The sequence below is a fragment of the Coffea arabica genome, chromosome 10e, assembly GCF_036785885.1.
Source record: "Coffea arabica cultivar ET-39 chromosome 10e, Coffea Arabica ET-39 HiFi, whole genome shotgun sequence".
Lineage (NCBI taxonomy): Eukaryota > Viridiplantae > Streptophyta > Magnoliopsida > Gentianales > Rubiaceae > Coffea > Coffea arabica.
This window is the reverse complement of record NC_092328.1, coordinates 6282035-6304787: the sequence shown is the minus strand read 5'-3', so window position 1 is coordinate 6304787 and position 22753 is coordinate 6282035. Positions and strand designations below refer to the sequence as shown.

The following is a 22753-nucleotide window of genomic DNA, read 5'->3' as shown; positions in this document are numbered from 1 at the left end:
TATTGTAGCCGTGTAACATGAAAATAGAGGGTTTCAAACTTTCCAATTTGATCATCGTTGTTGATTCCTGGCTCGAAATAGTAAACGGTTTACTTGTCGTGTGCAGCAGAAAACTCGAGATTATTTGGCCCCTCCCTCAAAGAGGATGTTGAACAACTGCGCATCCTCTAGGCTAAAAAGAACGCAGTTCCAATTGACGTTTATCAATTTACTAATGTGAACGCATGCTTTTCATCCATTCTTAATTAACAGCAAATTGCTGGCAATGGCCTATTGGGGCTGCTACTCTGACCATAGAGGAATAAATACATTTCCTGAAAACACAAGTGCCCCCAAAGCAAGCAAGCACGCACGCGCATGCGCAGACAGAGACAGAGACACGACCGTGACACCCATGAGAGAGACAGAGAGTCGCACAATGCATGCTAAACGTTAACGAGGCTGGCTGGCTATGAAAGCATAATTACGCTGTTCACTGCTATACAAGATTTGGTCATGCAAAGCATTCCGCTGGCATCCATAATTACAACCAAGCGATTGCAAAATACTAATTAAGTTTCTTCTACAAAGACAGTATTCAGTATTCACACGTCAGTTTGTTTGTTTTGTTGTTCCCACGGATCAGGAGGAGGTGATAAATACTGTACCCCCCTGGAGGCGCGTTTGACTCTGAAATTCGCCATGAGGGCAACATGATCAGATGACCATAGAGGTGAAGGCAGTAATCGCTTCTCCAAACTATCATAATCAAGAAGTTTCAACAGCCCGTCAACCTTCAACCTATTTTCTGTACAAAAAATACCACAGGCATCGGTTTACTTTTCACTGTTGGACCAAAATTATTGGCCATCATAGCGTAATACGTACAAAATTTGTCATTCATCTAACTACACCCAGAAAGAGAAAATTTTTCATAATATCAATGCCAAGTAACTTGGACAAATATATAACTGATGCTGATAAGTCAAGTTAGCACAGTTAATATTTGCTTCCCTAAGACTTGACCGCCAACTACTGAACTATGAAGGATGGCAAGAAAGTATTATTACTTTGAAAGAATTCCATTGTGCAGGCAAAGTAAAAAGTACCTCTTTCTAAAGACAACCGCTGACAAACTTTAGTGAAGCAACTACCATATAACTTACTTGAGTACAAAATATAGTCCAACGTTCCAGTTAAACTTGGTTTGAAGCAGGTGAAAAGAGGCTCCATTGCTTGATAATCCATTTTTCCCTTCTGGTGTTGCCCAACTTCATTTGAATCAAGTAAATGTGCATATGCGCAGGCCTAGAAGAGGAACCTTACTGCATTACAGGGCTAGAAAGTAACACTCAGGAGGAAAACAAAAATTTGGAGGTGCTAATAGTTGTAATTTAGAAGCAGCAAAGGGCCTGCCATCTTTCAAGATCAAAACGAGAGAAATGGAAACAAAAGCAAAGTCAATACCATTTGTCTTTAAAAGTGAACCATTGGAGGAAACTCAACAGCCACAACATTGTCCACTGAACACATTAGCAATTACTTCAACAAAGAGCTGTACTAGTGATAAGATGGATATGACAGCTGTCAGCAGAATCCATAGATTTCAAGCCAATTGCCAGCAGGGAAAGTGCACTTTATACCCAACAGAACATTATAAAGAATACAAGCAACAAAAACTGAAGACGTATAAGGATGAAGGATTCAACCTTCTAAAACCATGAGAAAAGACCCTATTCTAAACTCATGGAGAAAGAAAAAAAAAAAAAGAATTAAGAAAAGAAACACCATCTACACGGATCTTTTCACATGATACTGGCTTAATGGAACTTTCACCTTTGGAGCTTTAAACAATAATTTTCTTCATCAGTTAAAAAGTAGGGAGAGGAACTCATAAAGCTAAATCACCCTACACAAGATGGATCAATGGGAAAATTTGCCTCTTATATCAACATAGGACTAACATAAAAGACATCTCCAAAGATAAGGTCTATAAGCCGGCTTTAAGAAACATGCCTCTCAAGCAACAAAAGCCAAATAAAAAGAGCCCACTTACCAGATGCATCGAGTGGCTAAGTTTCAGATGTTTATGTATTCCCAGAGGGTCTCTGAATTTCTCACTAAAACATCCAACTTCACCATTTATGAGGAAGCGATGAGGATCGCTGCACCATCAGATGGCAAAAAGATATAATAACTAATCTACTCAATATAATGACAATTCAACATCTGTTGTTTTACTTCTCTACATTGATGAGAAATAACAAGAATTAACTTTTAACAAAACTAGTATACATTGCATTGAACACAACAATCATTCACATGTTTTGATATCTGAAGGAAATATTTAAGATAGTGAAATGTGGCTTAGTCACTTTACTAGAAATAATGAATGATACTACAGAGAGAACCCGATATACAGACTTTTCCGCAACTTGTAATGGGACCCTTAAATTTCAACCTCTCAATTTTCATGTGCATAAACAAAACTATAATGAATCTCATATACTAAACTTAAACCCTTAATCAATCATTATGATCATGGGCAATCTAAACCAGAAGAAGTTCATGGCAGCAGTGCAACCCTTATAAATGAATTGTCTGTAAGGTCTTACTATCTTAAGTTTTTATATAAGGTGCAAGTTCAATATCCACCCATGATATACTACATTATGAACTTTTGTCAAGCAAGACATATTATGGAATATCAAGTTTGTCTCCCAGTACTAACCAAAACATCACCAACAATCTTCCCACAAGTAGGCATATCTTTTTAGTCGATTGTATAGGACAAAACAAAACAAAACATATTAAAAAAAAGAATAGGACAATTTTGAATCAGTAAACTAGAAATGGAATCACAAAACATGGTCTGCATCAGTCTAAAGATAATTTGCATTAGTTCCCTGGTACATCCTCAAGCATTGAGTGGCAATTTTGTACATGACATGATGATTCAGGCACCAGAACAAGTGAATAGGTTATAAACCAAACCAGAACAGATAGTTTAAGGAGTGTTACTTCTTTATGACATGCTCATGCAGATCTGTAATTGACAGGCTGGCCTTCTAGAAATTTCAGGTTGCCCTATTAATCCATAAACCCAAGACAATACCCATTTAACATCCGAGTTATATTGATATAATTCAATTCCTTCATCGTAAAATAGAAAAGTTCATGCAAAAAGCATCATTTGATCAAGTTCTTGCATGTTTTATATGTAGAAAAAAAACCGAAGTAAATGTTGTTAATAAGTAAGTTACATCAAACAGGTTTTAAGGTCAAAATTATCTCTAAGGAACCAATCGGTTAAGCAGATCTGGCAAATAAATTTTTTGTAGTAGAAGTTAAACAGGCCTTACACATTCATTGCATCAACTCACCCAGTCAATAAACAGGTCAAGGCACACTAGAACGCAACAGCACCGATACACCCATTTACACTACTATCCCCAACTACTAAGCAACATATAGCCATCAAACTGAAAACAGTGATGTAAGATTTAAACCAAACCATAAGTAGGAAAATCCATGCATTTTGAACCACCTAGCAATCATATTTTGCTATTCTCAAATCTTGTCCAGAATGACCTAGCTGTTTACATGAAATTAAGTTTGAATTGGAGTATAAGTAGGAAATTAAGGAGAGAAGTATCTAACAGTCATATCCTTTTCCATTCATAAATATATCTACATCAATAGAGACTTCAAATAGGGGAAGGAAACCAAAATGCAAGTCACATCACAGATAAAGGACAAACCTTCCAGGAAGAGAATTCATGTCACCGCAAATCAAAATAGGAATGCCTGAAGAATCAATCTTTTCAAGTCCCCTGATGAGATTGACAACCTGATATCGTAACAAATAGGTTTAAGCTGCCGTTTGAGTGGCAACTACAAGAACAAATGGTTGACTACATACTTGGAATAGTCTCACGTCAGAAGCATCCGAACCACGATGGATATGAGTATTTGCCTACAGAAAAATCAATAGTCATGTCAGCTCATTGACCTGTTTGCAATAAGGACAACACCAAGAATAAAAGTCACAATACTTGTGTGAGTTTGAACAGCGACAGTACCACACAAATTGTAGACCTAGCAGCATCCTGAGAACGTCCATTGTCCTTTTCCTCCAGTATCACAACAAGTGCAACATTGTCCTAACACATTAAAAGCATAACAATAAACCTCTGAATATTGAAAAGCTTTGTTGCCAGTGTAGTGTACATGGGCCACTCACCTTCATAAGGCGAAAAAGACCATCATTTCTTTTATCAGGTTCAAGAACTTCAATTACAGGCAGTGCCATTTTGTCATACTCTACCTAGATGCACATGGCTACTAAGATTAGGATTCATTTAGAGCAATCACCAAACCACAAGACAAATGAAGTAGCCCTTTTTCACCTCATATTTAATAACTATCTTGAAGCGGTCATGGCGGAAAAATGTTGCACACCCATCAATTACATATTCATTGGCACTATACACCTGCAAGAGACTATAATTTTCATTTTCATATAAATTTGACAGTAGACAATGTGCTCTTTAAGATGGCATGTATCAGGTTCGAAAATGCAGGCATGGATTGCTGCTGCTTTGCATTTATTAGCAGATACTAGGGGTGGGATGCGCGTTATGTCATCCTCTGACTGTTGCAATTGCCATTACAGAACATGTGTGGCCCATGCAAGTGTAAAACAAAACCCTTTCACAGCAACCTCAACCAGTATGATAGGTTAATTTGGCAGCACTAGAATTGCCATATTTGTGTTAAGTTGCATATAGAGCTATCCAAAAAAATCTTTGAAGTTTCTCGTTCACTTTTGATTTCATGGGTTCTAATTTCACTATGTTACCTCAAAAGAAGATTCTGTACATCAAAACTTTTTCATCAAGTCCCTTTAGTTTTTAAAGTTCATAATTTTCTTTTGTGATGACAATGAAAAAAATTTATTAAGAAGGTTTTAATATTTTGTTAAATATAAGTTATACAAATAGCACAAACATCTGGATTCTATTAAGTTTGATGGATCCCTATGTGGATTTAATCCAATAGATTTATCATTTAAGTGAACTCGGATCACTATTAGTTCAATCACTATCCAGGTCTACCAATTCCAATCCGAATCCAATTCCGATCCGAATCCACCAGTCTTCAGCCCAAAGGCAGTCGATATTAGATTTTTTCAGGTGAGTTGATATACATGGTTGAAGGGACTCAGTAGAGACTTCATGCTAGCTTTAGATAATCCTACCACTTTGCAGATTTTAAGAGCTATATTTTCCAAAGAAAAGGAATTATCCATTTTCAGAAGCAAGTGTTTGTGGAAGCACACCTCCTTGGTTTTCCTCTTATAAATAGCTGAATAACCCACTTTTGCAAATTCAGATTCAAAGAAATTCTTAAAATGATCACTCTGCACCTGCTTGACCCACAAGAAAAGTAGCAAAGAGAAAATTGTTAAGAAGAAGATCAGAAATTTCCTTATCCAAATTCAATATGCACAGAGAGAGAAGCAAGTATTACCTCCTGAAGACAAAGGATATCGGCATCATAAGAAAGGATCTCATTGAGCAAATTACGCCGACGATATTCCCATGTAAGTGCCCAGTTAGGGCAGTGAGTATATGCACCACTTACAGTATATAGGTCAGCTAGGATATTATAAGATAATACCCTGAAACTTTCTTCTTTGAAAGGTGTGGCAATACACTTGGGATTTCTCAATTTTCTGAGGGAGCAAAATACGATCATATGGCGAGGATACGGACGAGGTAATCTAATGACAGGAGTAGTAACAAAGACATTAATCGACATTTTGATGCCCATGTCATCTATGGCAACAGAGACCAGCCTTAGGCTGGAGTTAATATCATCCTCTGAAGGTGTATAGGTTCTTGAAGAACCTACTTGAATCCAAGTTTTCCCCTCTCCATCGACAATTTTTAAACCCTCAGAGTTTAGCAAACCATGCTTTTCTTGATTCAATCCACCACCATATATAGTCATACTACTATCTCTAGAAGCATGATCTTGGAAAGCTACATAGTCCTGCAATTCAATGAAACAAATTTTACATCAACAAGATATATATGTGTATGTGTGTGTGTGTATATATATATATATATATTTTTTTTTTTTGGTTTCGGGAATGCTCATAAGTATAAAGCCAGTATCAGTAAGAACTGCCAACCTCGACACATTTAGGCAAAGTAGAAAACTCTCTGTACCTATAGAATAATTTACAAATGTTAGTTTTCAGGGGGGGTTCTGCCAGCAACTTGGAATGCCAAACCAAAAGGAAACAACAAAATTTCCACTATAAAGGGGCAAGAATGAACATGAGATGAAGAAAAACCTGATGGACAACTTTTGAGCAATCAATCTTCTGGCGATAAAAGAAACAAGCAAGAAATTTAACCGAAGACAAATAAACAAAAGAATGTGGACAAATAAGGAAAAGTAAAATCCTAGAATTTTTTAGGTTTTTAACATGTGAAAAGCACAATAAATATAACTCTACAATTGTCTCCACCAAATAAAATCAATCTCTTTGGCGGGAAAAAGGTAGAAGAGATTACCACTAAGACATGTTTTCATATTCAAATTAAATCCTATTTACCCATACTTTCAATGCAAAAAAATCCAGTAACTGTAAATCTGCACAATGAAACACACTTTTAAATGCTAAGCCTTCTTATTTATGTATTCTCTTTTAGTCAATTTACCAAATCATTAAAAAAAAACGTAGATTCTTCACTTAACTTTCAAAATGCTTTTGAGACTTTTGTAATTATTTGCAGAAAAACAACTCCAAATGGGTCCTATTATATATACTTCTTCTAGAATCTACCGTCCTAATGTCATATTCAAGAACTTCCGAGAAGTGGTAGCTTGTATCACTTATGATCAGTTTCCACGAGCAACAGAACTTCATGTACAATGTTCAGGCAGCATTCTTATTCAAAGAAATTTCAGGACATATATGAGGAGCTTTTTTTCCTTTTTTTTTTGGAGGGGGGAGGGGCCGCGAGGGGAGCAAAGCAGGTGCTTTTCAAAAGTTCATGGCTGGCAACAAAGAGCAAAAGTAATCAGCATAATCATCGACATATCATAAACCAATTTTATGAAAGCAATTAACTGATGCTTTGAAAAAAGGATGACAAGACACCTAGAAAGAATATTTGAACCAATAGGTGACACTAAGCAGACAATGTTTTCATGTGCTTTTATCTGGTCTGCCATTGCCCAAAACACCTAAGCCCTTGGTTAAGCCTGTGAAAGACTATAAAGAAAGGTTCTTTGGCATTATGTCTAACTGCTGTATCAAACAGGGCACCTTTGGCAGGGCCAATTTGAGCTGCTCATCAGGAGGACTCTCAAAGGGTGAAGTTTTTGCACTTTCCACTGCTAAAGATGGATAGTCTGTTGGCAATAAAGGTTCCAATAGATTCCTGGTGATGGAGAAAATATAATAGCTCTTGCTTGGGAACTATAGCCCGCTGGTGATGCAAGAAAACACAATTGCTAACAGCTCTTGGTGAGATCTATAGTTCCTGATATAGGCAATTTGCCCTCTTGAATTGTCACTATTGGAAATCATTCAATTCTGCATACTCTTTGGATGCTCTGGCGACATATGGAAGTCGATATCTCTCCCATATGCCAATATTCAGCATGTCACCGAGCCAAATTTCTTCATGTTTACAAGTTGTCCTATTCTGCTCTTCTTAAACGCACTTCTCATTACTTGTCTAAATCAACGGCAGAAAATGCTATATTACGCCATTTCTGCTGGACTTTGACAAAATCCTGCACCTGACAAACTATACTTGGCACATTTAGGTCCACAATCCCTAGTGTACAGGGATATAATAGAGAGCATCTTTTGCAATTAAAGTCCCAAAATAGCCTTGAAGACTAAAACTTGGATTATTATGAACTCTAACAGCAGGCAGTGATCATCTTATCCACCCGCCATCCAACCAAAAACTGCCCAATTGACTACCTCCCTTCTCGCAGCGTATCACAATTCTGACACACATAAAATCATGGAAAATGGACAATTTGCTTATGATGATTTGAGGATTGGGTAAAGCTCGAGAGTCATGATTAATTTAATTTAACTTATCATAATTAGTACACATGACCAATTGGCCATTAGATAAAGCTCATAATTGATTGAAAAGAGTTGTCACAGCATTCAAAAAATCTTCCAGCAACCAAAGAAAAAAAAAAACACTAAAAGCAGCATAAACTAAGAAGAACAAAATAAAGAGAACAAACCAAGCAAACTGGAGGGCATAGTTGGGAGGGGACACGTAAGAGCCTTTGTAATTGACACGGACCCATGGATTCAGCTCAATGCCGGCGACAGGTGTGTCCGACGGGAACCGGACTTGCACTTCCCACTCCAACCCCATGATCAATTTCTTGTTGATCTTTTCAGTGACCCTCCTTGTTTGCTATTAAAACCCACAAAAGATTCTTACAACTTGGATGAATAGACATGAAAACAAGTGAACTGAACTGCAATATCAGCAGAATTGGGCTGGAATCTTATACTCTTTCTACATGGATAATGAATAAAGGTGGGAAGGGTGATTCGTGTGTTCACACCATTTTGTTTTTTTCCTATACTCAATCTCAATGCTTATCTCAAGTGAAAAGTAAAGAGCCATTGTCCCTTGTTTTCTTGTGAGACGGTTTTCATTTTCTTGTGGGATTTTGGCAAGGAGTAGAGGGGAAAGGGGTAGAAGCGGTGGGGAAGACAGGGCGGCCATAGAGGTTGGGTGCTGTCTGATGCTGCATTTTGTTGACAAATGTTTGACATGGAGATTGACTCGAAGTTAGAAAAGTCGATGAACCAGTGAAGGGCACATCTGCAAATTTCCAGTACAATGGTTTTTTTTTTTTGCCCCCTTGTCTAGGAAAGTGGGGCCTCATTGCTATTAGCTGAAAGATTGGGGTTTCGGTTGAATGTAATTATAATACGAGAACAAAAGGAAATCTGAATTTTTGGTTACAATGAAATATATCGGACGAAGTACTTTCTTGTACAACTTTTGCTATTTCAAAACCAAAACTAATTTTTCTGAGTAATATCTTCTCATTTTTTATATATAAAAATCAAAGTTCCTACAAAATGTTGTTAAATGAGGCCCATGCAAGTAATTTATGTTAATCTTTGATCACTATTTTGGACAAGATGTAACATGGGCAGGCATGTGTAATGGATAGGGTGTGGATTGGATAACTTTGATCTAGGTACATAATACAGATCCATTAAATTTAATTAAACATAGACCAAAATTCAGACCCTTATAGATCTGAAAAAATAAATCCCAACCTAGACTCTCCTGCATTTGGGTATCCAATGAATACCCATTGTATTTTTGTAAACACACTAAAATAAAAATATATTAAAAATATATAGATTTCAATAAAAATATAAACACCATCCAATTTTTTTTCAAATAATAAAATTAATATTCAAGAAGTTGAAAGCGATATTATGAACTCAAAAAATAACTACTACAGACTGTTTCTATTTATTTTTAAAATTTCAACTGTGTCTACGTCAAATCTTTCATTAATTTGCCTTTATTTTTCCCCTTTTTTCTAAAAAAGTTTGTACTGATTACAATAACAACTAGAATTAGGTTGAAAAAAGGGAAAAAAAATCATGAAATCTTACTGTATTGTATCTAATAACCATAGAATATTAGAATATTTTATAAATCTATTAATATATATATAATTTAATTATATATACATGTAGAAAAATAGGGTCTAGTATGGGTGTGGATTTAGATATGGATCATAGAAAATCAGATTCTATTCAGACCGGTAACTCTTTTGCAGGATTCGGATCTAAGTAGAGTTTGAATTTGAAAAATTAAATATAAACCCTGCTGAAATATATTGGGTTTGGATTGAATCCGAACGAGAGATCCATTGACACGACTAAACATGGCCTACAATTATCAAGGAATATTAGCGTGTTTTATGTTTTTAACTATTGAGTCTAAAATTTGTAAATGGCTTTGAATACCATGTGAAGTAGTATTACTAAATCATAAATTATTATAAAGACTATTCTGCCTTTTTTTTTTAAACTATTCTCCTTATTTATATTGCCACCCGTTGCAATTTTGGCTCCTTCCTTTTGGAACTAAGGCTAAACTAAATGCGCCAATTAGCAGTGGCACCCATTTTTCTTGCAAAAAATGTATCTCGATAATTGAGAGTTCGACATAGAGCTCCTAGATTATTTTTTTCCTCTTGGTAGTATCGAAAATCTGGGAAGTCAAATCATACATCTTGTACTTGGAAAAAATCTTTCCTATGACAGTAGTAGTATTTGACAAACAAGTCCTTTCAATAGTGGCAAATTATTGCAGCAAACTATCCGAGAATTTGCAAACTTAATGAATGAATACGGAGAGTTTGTATGATATTATGGTACAAATGCATCTTAGTGAGTCATTCGCAAGAAAAATGAGGGTCTAATGTGGATTAATTGAGAGGGACAACAATTGTTATGCATGATAGTGCATATGTCGAAATCTCCTCTCTAATAAAAGATCAATCAGCTCTAACATTAGTACTTCATATCTACTTCTTCACAACCTAACAGAAGAAAAATGGTATCAACTGTTGGAAATTTTCAAAATTTGCATCTAGTAATTCTAGAATGTACATACATGTATTGTATTATGAATCAATTGATTCTAAGGTGCACATACATTGTGATAAATGTATATTCATTCATGAATTTGAATGTATATATTTTCACGTATGTGGAGATTATTGAATATAATGATAGATTCATATCTTTAATCATAGAATCATGTGATGCGTGAATTAAAATACATGAATTTATATATAATACTTTGAATCTATTCATACAAGTATTTATTAAGTTTATTTGTTTCTTAAACAATCTCTCCTATATAAGAAGATCAAGTAGAGAGTGATTTGCTGCAGAAAATCCCTTTTCCACTACTTAGAATTCTCTCAAAAGCACTCCTTAGTTCAAGGTGGTTTGTCTTACTTTGTGCAAGAGTTTAAAACAAACAAATTTCATCTTATCCTAAAGGATATTATCCAAGGTTATTATACGTTATACCGGACAAATAAAGCCTAAAGGAAAGTGATATTCTATCACGATTTGAAACCAATTCTTGTTACTTTGTTTGCCAATTCATTGTAATATTCCCAACATCAACTATGTCATTCACTTAGCAACACAATTTACTCTAATCGGGATTATACTCACGAGTTTAAAATCAAGCAGATATAAGAGATTGTTTCAACAATTTATCCTATTTGTTTTCGAAAAACAAAAACAAATAATTAAAAGATAAAAGAGATTTCAATAAACATTCACTATCAAAACTTTACAATCACCTTTTTTACCTCACATGTATCGCTATAGTAATTTTTTCATAAAAACTCTTAAAAAATTGCAATTCAAACAGCACCTAAGATTTTTGAATTGCATTGATTTATGTTCGACTCAACAACTAATTAAGGCAGGAAGAGAAGTTGTGTCCCACGCCTATGTTCTAGCCAATGCACATTGGATCTTCGGTGCTACTTTTTCAACGACAATTCAGTGTCACTTCTATTTTTATACCAAATATCCTGTTTATTTAATTTATCATGTGTTGTTTATTTAAATTTTTTCTACCCTCACGTGATAAGTGGAATTGACATTGAATTTGGCACCAAGTAATGGTACAGAAAATCCCAATTGTAGCCAATGTAACTAGGTTGATGTAACTCTGGTTATCAATGCAATTTCTTAGGCTTTTCTTAGGGGGGAAGAAGTGTTCAACTCACCTCAATTGCACAATTTTGACGCAGCAAAGTCAATAACTAAACTTTGATTCAATTAAACTTGAGCGCTTAATATATACTAAGCATTTTTTATCCCCAAAAGAAAAAGGGTTTTTGGGCAAAAATAAAAATAGAGTTGAGTGAGCACATTGTATTCAATCAATGAGCTTTGACTAGAGACTTAAAATAGTGATCGAAGGTCAAAACCGGTGAAGGATCCAGCACTCGTATATTAATAAGTTTTACAGAGTCTGGAGCTGGTAGTTATCTTCCCTCGCTGAATTTGAAAATCAATCAAAAAGATTTAGCAGAATCCACAGACCAGAAACAGAGAAACTGAGATGGCTACGAAACTTTTAACATCTATGGAGGAGGTGGAAATCAATAATGACATCGGAGGAGAGAATCAATCTCGAAACATCAAATTAGAAGCCGCAATTCGATGCGCCAAATCCGCCATGCTGCTCTCTTCTCTCAAACGACATCATTCCTCCCACAGTTCCACCACACTCACCAATGTGCGTTTCTGTGTGTGCTCTGCTTGTTTCACGTAATTACTGTGTTCTCTACTTAATAATATTATGTAAGCATGAGGAGTTTTAATTAAATTTTCAGGATGACGAAAAGGTGGAGGAGCTGAAGAAAGAGCTGGTAAAGGCCAGAGTGAGGAATAAGAAGATGAGAACCTGCAGCTTTTACGAGCTTTGTCTCCAGGTCGCGCTCTTGCTCTCCCTCTGGACTCTCTGTTTGTTGATCGCCTTCAATTTTCTCTATCAGTTCGCAAATAATTCTCCGCCATAAACGATCGACTGCGTCTGATTGTTTGTAAAAGTCATGGATTTAGATTCTGGAACTCTGTAAACAGGAAGGCGGTAGTAATCTGTGTTGATTGAATTTCAGTAGATGCTTTCAGTTTACTTGTAGTTGAAGTATAAAATCTATCTCAATTGATAGTTATCACAAATAACGGGATTTTGTTTCGTTCTGATTTCGGTGGGATAATTCATTCAGAATACAACCAGCGTTCATCTCGGCTTTGTTCTCATGTTTCTTGGAGACCAAGCTTTGCACTCAGTTGATGATTTTACCTAAGTAATTTCAGCGTTTCTCAATTGGAAACTTTTCCTTTTCCTTTTCTTTTTTTTTTTCTCATTTTTTGCTTGTCTACAGTGGAGAAGATTAGATTATTATGGAGATGAATAATGTTGCAAGTTATTCATCAAAGCCTGCTCCTCTAGTTTTGTTTTATTCTCGTCTGTTTCCGATCCTAATGGTCTGCCTTAAACAGAGAGTTTTACCACCAATTCCTCCTTTTATTTCTTTGGCATCTGATTTCATGATTGGATTTTTCATCTTCTGGAGAAATTGTTAAATTGTAGCGAAGTTGGACGTCAATTTCCATAGTTGTACGCTTTCTACATTAGAAAATTTTGGTAGGCGTTGAACTTAGAAGTATTTTAATTCGAAAGAATATTTGTAATTCGTCACATAACCTCTTCCACCAAAAATCAAGATGCATAGGGGAATGCAATATTGGCCATACATCTTTAACAAGAGCTCCGTGATGGGGAGAAACTAACGAATTTGGGTATTGATAAAGCTGTGACACCTGCAAGGATTTCTTTTCACCTCAAGTTTCCATTTGTACGATGACCCTGTATGACAGCAGATTGCGGCTAAAATAAGCAGCCTACTCGTCCAGATATATGCCTCCACTATATACAATCAAACTTCCAGATAAGAGTTCTGGAGCCGCGAAAACAGGCAATTTCGCATTTCAGACACAAGTAAGCGTTTAATTCTTGTTTTCAATGAAGGAACATTATTACAGTTGCAATGTACAATTTTTGTGTGCTAAAATGTCTAGAATTAAAAAGTTTCATCCTCCATTTGCAAAGCCTTCTATTGCATGATACAGTTCCTGCTGAAATCCAGATGCAGCAGCGATTTGATACTACAAACAACTTGACTAAGAGAAACAGCTCCTTAGCAGTATCAAGAACAACTGAACATTCAGTAGTCATGCCAGACTGCAGATTTACCAAAATGATCTCATAGTATTATACCTGATCAATATTGAACAAGCTAAACGTTTAAATAAGTTTCCTCGTCTAATGTAGCTCAGGACATAGAAAACAATGCATGCAATAAATTATATTGTCTCTCTTATAGAATAATCAGTGGGTAGAAGCAACCTTTTTTGTAGACAAATCCTTTCTTTTTTTTTTTTTTTGCACTGGCTTCTTCACAGTCGACCCAAACACTTCATACTTGATAAAAAGGAAAATGTTTAACAATCAAAAGCTCTGTCCTATTCCATTTCCAGTAGCAAAAAAATTAAAAATAATTGTCTAGTTTATGGAGTAAGTCTTGCACCTGAGTACATGAACTATTAACCCAATGCAGGAAAGGTCAACTGCACATTAATTAAAGTACTGCGATTCAAATAGAACTAACATGAAACGGGGATACCTCTAATCAAATGCATAGGGATCATCTGCATAAGGATTCAGAGATCCTTCTGAAAACAGATCACCTATATTAGATGAATTTGTATGAACTTGTCCCTTTGTTCCCTATCGTGAAATTCCAATCACAAATGTCAGCACACATAACATAAAATTATATGTGACCGTAATCACAAGGCATCTTGTAGTACACAGAGACAACCTTCATCCCATACAGTTAAATTTCTCCTTGTTTCTACTTTACCTTAACCAATTGCTCTGTTTCATTGCATTAATCTATTAGTAATCACAACTTAATCCTAAATGATATGAATAAGAGTAACACCATTTCAAGGTAAGAGAATTTCGTGAGCACAATTATTGTTTGTCTAGTACATCCCATTCATCAAAAATAGGCAAAAATACTACTTCTTGTTGGGTGAGACATGACTGACACTCCACAAAAGATCAAAAGCTAAAACAACCAGCATGATGACACTGAGAAGGAAAATTTATCCTAGTTCATTGTTTAATTACCTTAGTAACAGCTCTAGGTGTAACAGCTTTTGGTGTCTCTAGCTTTTTATGTCTGCTTGGGTCCTGTAGTAATAGAGACAATTACACATAACCAAGAAATATACACATAAAGAATCGTCCCCCTACAACAATGCATACTGATCAGAAACCAAAATTACATACCGCAAACATTACAGTACTTTTGGTTTTCCTTTTTTTTGTAATTGTTCTTCCATTTGCTGTTTCGACTTCATATTCATGATGAGTGACCTGCTTAAGCAAGGAAAGGAGGTTAGACAAGTGGGTACAAAGAGTTGGGCTGAATTTTCTGCGAATACAAAGAACTGATCAATGATATTCAGAAGCATGAACTGAATTTTCCATGTCTTTCTTGAGATATAGATAAAATTGACGAAAAAGAAAAAAAAGGAGAGCGAGGGATAGGAAAACTGATACGGGTCATGGATTTCTCTTTCATTGTAAAAATATAGACTGGCAGGCTTCCTTTTTTTTTATTAGTGCTCACTTCCCTGCTCTTTTTACCTTCAAAGTTAAAGGTTCCTAGCTTCCTAATTGATTAAATATTTGAGAGAACACCTTAGCATACTACCGTTTATTTTCATGATACACAGCTAGAGGCACACCTTCCTACTATGCTTGGGAAGACTCATGACATTTCCTGTATTCCCCTTCTCCGCTTTTCTTAGCAAGTTGGACACAGGTGTTTGAGTTGCTGTCAGATAAGGTGAATCCTGCAGAGACATTAGTAGGTTTAAGAATGCAATTTGCTGTAAGCAGTATAGACAAAGGACTACAATTTTGCACTCTGTATATCACCGTTTGTTCAACTTCTCGTCTCCCAGCAGTGTGATGACCTCTTTTGTCATTTTCAGAATTTCTCATCTTGGTGGATGAAACAGAGTAGTTCTGTAAAGTTGAATTCTTCCAAACAGTTATTATGATAAATGCACAATAATTCACGCAGATGGAAAACTAAAAGAAATGCATAAGAAAGAAATAATGATTCAATGCTTAAAATATCACTCTGTTGCAGGAAATATGAGATGATTCCCCATAATTTAAAATGAAATGATGTGAAAATTCGGAAGTACAAATATGCATTATTATAGTGAACATTTGCAAGTAAGTACTACAGTAACAGATTCATTTCTCTCTGCTGGAATGAAAGAGAGGAGAATTAGGAAGCACGCTTTCAGCTTTGATCTATGAGAAAAATGGAACCATCTCTGAAACTAGCACAGTTTTTAATAGAGTTATCATGTTATGAGTAATAAAGTAGAAAGATCGTGGGGGATATAGTCCAGCATTCATTTTGAAAATTAGTTGATCCATATCATACCTAGAGAAACAAGAGTTTTTATTACTACTGATTACACATCACTAGAACAACCTTCACATTTTAAGTATTTTGTAAGAATGTTTCCAAATGGCCCAAAGTATGAAGATCCTAAACCCTTCTGAAGTGAAACCATCCAGGAGAAATGTATATCTTGCAAAATACCTAACACCAGGATGTGCCAAACCAGAAAACAAACTCATTTCTGCTCTTCTAATCACTAGAGGAGGAAGGAGAGAGGTAAGAACTATGGAAGAGAGAATATACTTTTTTGATTGGCCCAATTGAACTTAATGCATAAACTTGTTTACCTTTTTTGAGTTCACTTCTTGGTCATCTTGTGGATTGTCAGCCATTACTTTCCACTGTAATTGCAGTAAAGCCCTCTGCCTCTCTTCCTGAAGCACAGATTATTGCATGAAAATATTGCAGAATGTCTAATATACAAGCAATAAGGACATACTTTAGACTTCTGAATATCCAACTCCTCTTGTAATCTTCTGCACTCATCTTCATGCTCACACTTCAAAGCTCTTAACTGGATTTCATGTTCATTCCGCATTGATGTTGTTTTCTACAAAATGTCACACATATTTGAAACAAAATGACAAAAGATGCAAATTTCCAATGCTTTTCTGAACAAATTTGCAATGCTTGCTCTATGAATTTGATGGCATATACCTCTCTCAATTCCTTTTCAGCTTGAAGCTGGACCTGCTTAATCTCTTCAGAATGGTTGGACATAAGAAGTAGTTCCTTTTTATCATGCTCTTGTTGAATGCGACTAATCTACAAAATCCATGAACTGAAGTTAACCCAGATTCATTCTCAAAACAATGTGTAATATCATCATGTTACTGTATAAACATTTTTTGCAGTGAAACTCTACCTTAGAGACCTAACAGAAGCTTTAAATAAGCTCAACAAACCAAAAATGAAATAAAGAAACAAATAAAGAAAAATACTAAAAAATGGAAAAGGAATGCTTCTTGTGATAACACACTTCAAATTGGTAAATCCCCCAGATTGACTATGGTAGTAAATATTTTTAAAGATCAACATCTGCACATACCAAAGCAGCATGTTCCTCCTGTATCCGCAGCAAGTACTGTCTTGATTCCTCTTTGTATTCTTCAAGCTTCAGCTGACAGTTTCTTTCCATCTCTCCAATAACTTTGTCAGCCTGAAATGGGCAAAGAGGCAAGAATGTTGATGTCCAACAAAAGATTGTTTTGGAAAAGAATACAAAATAGCATACCTTTTCTTTCTCAATACTAGCACTTTCCAACTTTTCCACCTCGTACTTCCTCCTGATATCATTAATGGCCTGATCCAAGCCCCAAATTGATTGAAGAGAATTAGATTAAATTCAGAAAACACAAAGAAAACAATTTTGCAAAATCATAAAAACTTTGTAATGGAAGATTTGACCTGATCATTTTTCTGCGATATTTCCTTCAAATTCCTTGACAGTTCTAACTGTTTACTTTCTAACATCTGATCATATTGCTTCTTAGCTTCAGAAAGTTTAGTTTCAGCATCACTTAGTGATTCCTCAATCTGTGACATGCCACCAGAAAACCATATTGATAGGCAAAACTGTTCAAAAAAACAGCAATATAGTGAATAAATTTGACTATCTAGTTGTGGAACCTTTGCTTTCTGTTCTTCCAACTGTTTCTCTCTGTCTTTGAGTTCCAAAACAAGTCTATCGATCTCCTTCTGTGTATCATTAAGCTGAATCACTTGCTTCTCCAGTGAATCTATATGTTGATCACGATTCTCCATCTCCTTTCTCAAAAGATCAATCTCATCTTGTTTTTTGGTTATATCTGATTGTAGCTCATCAATGTAACGTTTGTTTTCAATTTCCAGCTCAGAAATTTTCAACATGAAATCTTGCTGCAATGAAGTAAACATTGGATTAAGGTCAGTATAAGAAGCAGCCACATGGCACAAAGTATTTGCTCACAGGTATTCACCAATTTTTCATCAGATGTTCTGGAATTTTCTGATAAGGTTCCAATATCATCCTGCAATTTGGCAATCAGCACTTCCATTTCGTTCTTCTTTGATTTGAGCGTCTCTAATTCAGATTCTAACCTACGAACTGTCTCTTCTGCTAAACGACATTCTTCTGCATGCTGTACCATTGCATATTCTTGCTCTTTCTGAAGTTCAATGACTTTATTGCTCAATTCCTGATTAACCAACTGTAGAGCATTTTTCTCCTCTGTAACAGACATTGACTGATCTTGGAGTTTGTCAAACTTCTTTTGAGCGTGATTAGCAGCAAGGTGTTTTTCATCTTGAAGCAGCTTAAAGCAAGATTCAAATAAAGAAGTGAGCTGAACAACCTTTTCTGAGAAGGACACACTTTGACTTTCCAGTTCAGCGAGCTTCAATGTAAGTAAATTAACAAAGTTTTCAAGGGTCTTTATCTCCTGAAGTGCATTTTCTAATTTGCCAGCAAGCTTTTTGTTGATAGACACAAGATTATCCTTTTCTTTCTCTAGTTCCTCCTTCGAGTTGTTCAAACTGTGTAGGTCATCTTCTTTTACTTTCAAATCAAGATCCAATTTTTCCAGCTTGGAATTCAAACTCTCCATAGCCAACCCATTAGTTGCAACAGTTTCTTCCAAGTTTCTTATCACAGCATCTGCTTGAAGGAAAGAAAAAGTAGATCATATGAAGCTGGAAGTATTCTCCATATCCAAATTGATGGGCCAAAACAGAAGGAAACTCTTTAAATCAGTATGTTGGATATGGCATTGCAGTGAGAACTCAGCATAGTTTCCCAGCCAATGTAATGCAAGCACACAAGTACAAGCTAAGGTGATTAAATTTTAATTAAAGATGCGAAAAATTGGAACTTTCCATGAAAGAAAGACCATTTAAAAGATGGCCAAGTTAATACCTATGTTAACTACAGCATCAACACTTCCATTCTTACTGAAATAACAGTTATAAACAACACAAACTTCATATATGCTTCATCCAACTCTCATTTGCATTACCACATAAATCTGCTGCTTCTGATTTATGAATAGATCAAAGTTCACAGGTCGTGAAACAAAACATATGTCAGAGTACGGTGAATCTTCATACTGAAATGAGATTGCTTTTATTGTAAGAGAAATCAGATCAAACAATTTTATCCCTTATGTACAGCCCCGGCAGGCTGACGAAAACTGAAATGCCTCAAAGAGCTGACCTTTATAGGGAAGCAGTATCTTGTAAATAGAACAAAATTATGCTACATTTCCTCTTCTAAGTTAAATATGCAACAGTAGTGCAAAGAAAAGGCGAAATTACAGAAAAGAAAGCAATAATAACTTTCTACAAAGTGATAAGTGATGATTCACATGCAGTCCAGTCCCTTTATTACATTCCAATCAGCTTGAAATTTCTAGAATTGGCTTTCTTATCATCCAGAAAAACCAAAAGGAAGGAAACTTAAAAATGGAAATTTCCTAGTTGGTTGATTCAGCTACTCTTTATTAACATGATTTTGTTAAGTAGAAGAAATAAGGAAGAACCTCACAAGAGGTAATTCCCTTTTTGAGTTCTAATAAAAAACTCCTTAAAGGAACAATCTGTAGCCTGGCATTAATAATTACCCTGACATATAATGAGTTCAGTTAAGTAGTAAATTTAAAGCAACAATAAGAAAATGACTATCTTGACATTAATGATTTCCCAGACAGAATTAGGCGTATCCTTCTTTAAAATGTTCCAAATACATATCCATCTCCCCAATTACTACAAGCTCATCTTATTTCTCTTGAGACATGAAAAAGAAATGCATGGAAACCTAATCATAACTTTCTACACCTAAACACATTCTGAGTTCCTAGTTGCTTGAATCTGAAGAATTTCCTCACAGCATCAAATGACTGCTGAATTTTTACGTCTGTATAGTATTCAGAACAAAGTGTTTCTTTTAGGTTATCTGAGATCAATTGTCATTCCAGAATCTGCTAATGAAACAGTATATATTGCAAGATCATAGAGCCATACAGGTTAGCAGTATCAAAAGCTCAATACCTGACTAAAAATGTTTACCTTTTTCCTCAATAAGCAAGGCCACTCCTTTGAGTTCAGAATTCAAAGAGTTCTCCACTGACTCTTTCTCGGTGTGGAGGTCCCTCAACTCCTTTTCACCTTGAAGTAAAGGTCACAAGAAGGTCACAGACATGTAATGCATCAGCACATAACTCATGGTGGCATTTTGCGTTTTTCTTTTGTCATGAAGGATGAGCCTTAAAGGGCTGAAGACTCGTAATGTAGAAAGTAATGCAACTCACGAGTTCTAACAGCTTCCTCTGAAGATTCCAACCTCAAGGAAAGAGACTTCATTTGCTCATGCAAATTATCAAGAGCTACTGATGATGCAGATAGTTTGTCTTCAAAATATACCTTGTCTTTCTCAGCTGTCAAAGGATGTCTAATATAAATACAACAAAGACAATTCCCAGAAAAAGTAGATAAGACTCATCAATATAAAAAGTATACATACCATCCTGCACTTGAGCAGCTAAATGTTGTAAAGTCTCAGTGAGCTGATCACACAAAGTCTTTGTTGAAGAGAATTTTGACTCTAGCCCTTTCCAGAGTTTCTCATCTTCTTTTTGCTTTACTTTTAGCTTAGCATTTTCATTAAATGCATTCTGTAATTTCTCTTCCAGAATATGAATATGCTCTGTCAATTTCTTCAGTTTTGCATTCTGCATTATCACATTCACAATATTTTTAGTCCTCAAAATATAGGAACATATTTCAAGACAATGACTACCTCTCATGGAATTTGTGTTTTATCATTCTATATACATACTTCGGATGAACAATTTGTGTGTCCACAAGCATATATGCTTCTTTCTATTCTCATATATCTATGAACTAGAATGGCAGACAAAATATACAAGTATTCATTCAAATATGCAAAGATATAGACATATACAGGCACAAATATGTCTCTTTACACATGCAATTCACAATCATATTGGACAGAATGAGAGTCCATAGTAGTACCGCCAGGTCGAGATCAGTTTTCGCAGAGGCTTGTTCCTTTACCAGTTTCTCTATACAAAAACAAAAATGAAAAATAAGAAAGAAAATTAGCAAAATTACTTAAGAATTTCCAAAATTCTCAACAAAGAAGTAGAATTTTAGGGAAAATACCTGCAGTAAGCTTTAAATTTGCGAAACTGCCTAAAGAAACAGAATCCGAAGACGCACGCGAGGAGATCGACAGTGTCTTCGCACCTCCCGAAGCAGATCCTGCCAGCGACTTGAAATGATCGAAGCTTTTCAAGCTTGATAAACCTAAAAGCTTACTCATTTTCTCCAGTTCGGGCAAAAATCAGAAGGAAAATAGCTAAACTCCAAATTCCAAAGTTTCGATCGGTTAAAATTCCGAATTGCAGAATGAAACCTTAAAATTCAGTTTTTGGCCAGATTCTTCTCTTGAGCTTAAGCAGTGAAGACAAAAATTGAGAGAACGTTGAAGGAACCCTAGAATTTCAGAGACGGAGTGTGTGAACTGAAAGGTGTGAGAACGAAGAGTCGGTGAGTTCGAATTGAAATGGGGCGCGAAGAAACAGAGTATTTATAGAGAGAGTAAGCAGGCGGTTATTTGAGCTATAATCAGCTGTACATGACTCCATAGATTACCCCCCGACTCGCGGGAGTTGGTCATCAAAACATGCAATGGGTTATAAGCTGCCAACATAGTCCCTCATATCTGAGTTTTATAAGCCTTCAGTCCCTTACTTTCGGAATAATGTATTTTGGTCCCCTATATTTGAGGTTTTGTATTGTTTAGTAAGTTTAAATTGATGAGTTTAGTCTCTATGCACATAAAAAAATGCAGCATATCTATGGCAAAACACAAATTTGAACACATTTTCACATGAATTGACTAAAGTAAAATGTGAAAACATTACCTTATGATTATATGTGTAAAGTCATAAATCACTCATACAACTTTCTGTGGATGTCGATTGAAGATAAAATTGCAGCAAGGCAACTGCCAAAGTTATGTGCTACTAATTCTAACAACATATCAAAGTATCCAAAAAATCAAGAATAATTTATGAAGTTCCTAAAATTCACCCAAATATGTTAAAACCTAGAAAATAATGGGTTAATACAGTAACTCCTTAAATTTTTACCCTAGTTGTAGTTTGCAATTAACTATAAGGCACATTAGTTAAATGAAAACTTTTATGAAGCAAATTGTAAACCTAAGTGTTCTTATAGAAAAGCTATCTACACAACTACCAAATTAAGTATAATAAAATTAGGGTTAATCTTATATGTACTAATACTGTATATACTATCACGATTGAAAAATTATACGTATCTAAAATTTAGATTGTAAATTTAACTTTATATTAGTTATTAGACATCTAATGATAATAGTGTACTATTAGTGTATAAAAAATTAATTTATAAAATTAACTAATTTTTTTTTTTGGTCAATGAACAACCCCTATTCCTACTTCTATTCTAATTTATATTAGGAGAGTATCCAATCAAGTCAAGGGATGCACTAGTACAGTGGTACGTGTGTATTTTTTACCTCAAACAAAAGGGAAGAATG

The 22753-nt window shown here is 35.4% G+C and overlaps 2 protein-coding genes and 1 long non-coding RNA gene across 15 annotated transcripts; 1 reads left to right on the top strand and 2 right to left on the bottom strand.

Annotated features, from left to right (window-relative positions):
• Positions 1-426: 426 nt before the first annotated feature.
• LOC113712068 (carbon catabolite repressor protein 4 homolog 1) lies at positions 427-8820 on the bottom strand. 10 transcript variants are annotated; one of them, XM_027235346.2, is made up of 12 exons: positions 8272-8820; positions 6179-6215; positions 5512-6036; positions 5321-5407; positions 4389-4472; positions 4223-4306; positions 4062-4142; positions 3902-3955; positions 3741-3829; positions 2036-2144; positions 1146-1287; positions 427-787 (listed from the first exon to the last, which is right to left on the bottom strand). In XM_027235346.2, exons 1-12 carry the CDS (start codon positions 8406-8408, stop codon positions 585-587), a joined length of 1632 nt encoding a protein of 543 aa, XP_027091147.1. In that variant the 5' UTR covers positions 8409-8820; the 3' UTR covers positions 427-584. The 10 variants fall into 10 exon arrangements, with proteins under 10 accessions (XP_027091147.1, XP_071924309.1, XP_071924310.1 ...); XM_027235351.2 differs by lacking the exon at positions 427-787 and adding an exon at positions 1447-1534; XM_072068210.1 differs by lacking the exon at positions 427-787 and adding an exon at positions 1447-1502.
• Positions 8821-12042: 3222 nt separating this feature from the next.
• Positions 12043-12874, top strand: LOC140015523 (uncharacterized). Its single transcript, XR_011822167.1, has 2 exons — positions 12043-12347; positions 12445-12874. It is a non-coding gene; the product is annotated as an uncharacterized lncRNA (long non-coding RNA).
• Positions 12875-13560: 686 nt separating this feature from the next.
• Positions 13561-21839, bottom strand: LOC113712045 (synaptonemal complex protein 2). Of its 4 annotated transcripts, XR_011822166.1 has the most exons (20): positions 21331-21839; positions 21181-21230; positions 20669-20876; positions 20457-20582; positions 20215-20313; positions 18132-18808; positions 17803-18051; positions 17581-17709; positions 17408-17476; positions 17222-17332; positions 16831-16938; positions 16613-16723; positions 16461-16547; positions 15630-15719; positions 15437-15544; positions 14976-15062; positions 14814-14876; positions 14302-14405; positions 14025-14099; positions 13561-13895 (listed from the first exon to the last, which is right to left on the bottom strand). XR_011822166.1 is itself a non-coding variant. In XM_027235320.2 (19 exons), exons 1-18 carry the CDS (start codon positions 21488-21490, stop codon positions 14304-14306), a joined length of 2634 nt encoding a protein of 877 aa, XP_027091121.1. In that variant the 5' UTR covers positions 21491-21839; the 3' UTR covers positions 13561-13895; positions 14302-14303. The 4 variants fall into 4 exon arrangements, 3 of the variants coding, with proteins under 3 accessions (XP_027091121.1, XP_071924273.1, XP_071924274.1); XM_027235320.2 differs by lacking the exon at positions 14025-14099; XM_072068172.1 differs by lacking the exon at positions 13561-13895 and having other exon boundaries at positions 13933-14099.
• Between the last annotated feature and the right edge of the window lie 914 nt (positions 21840-22753).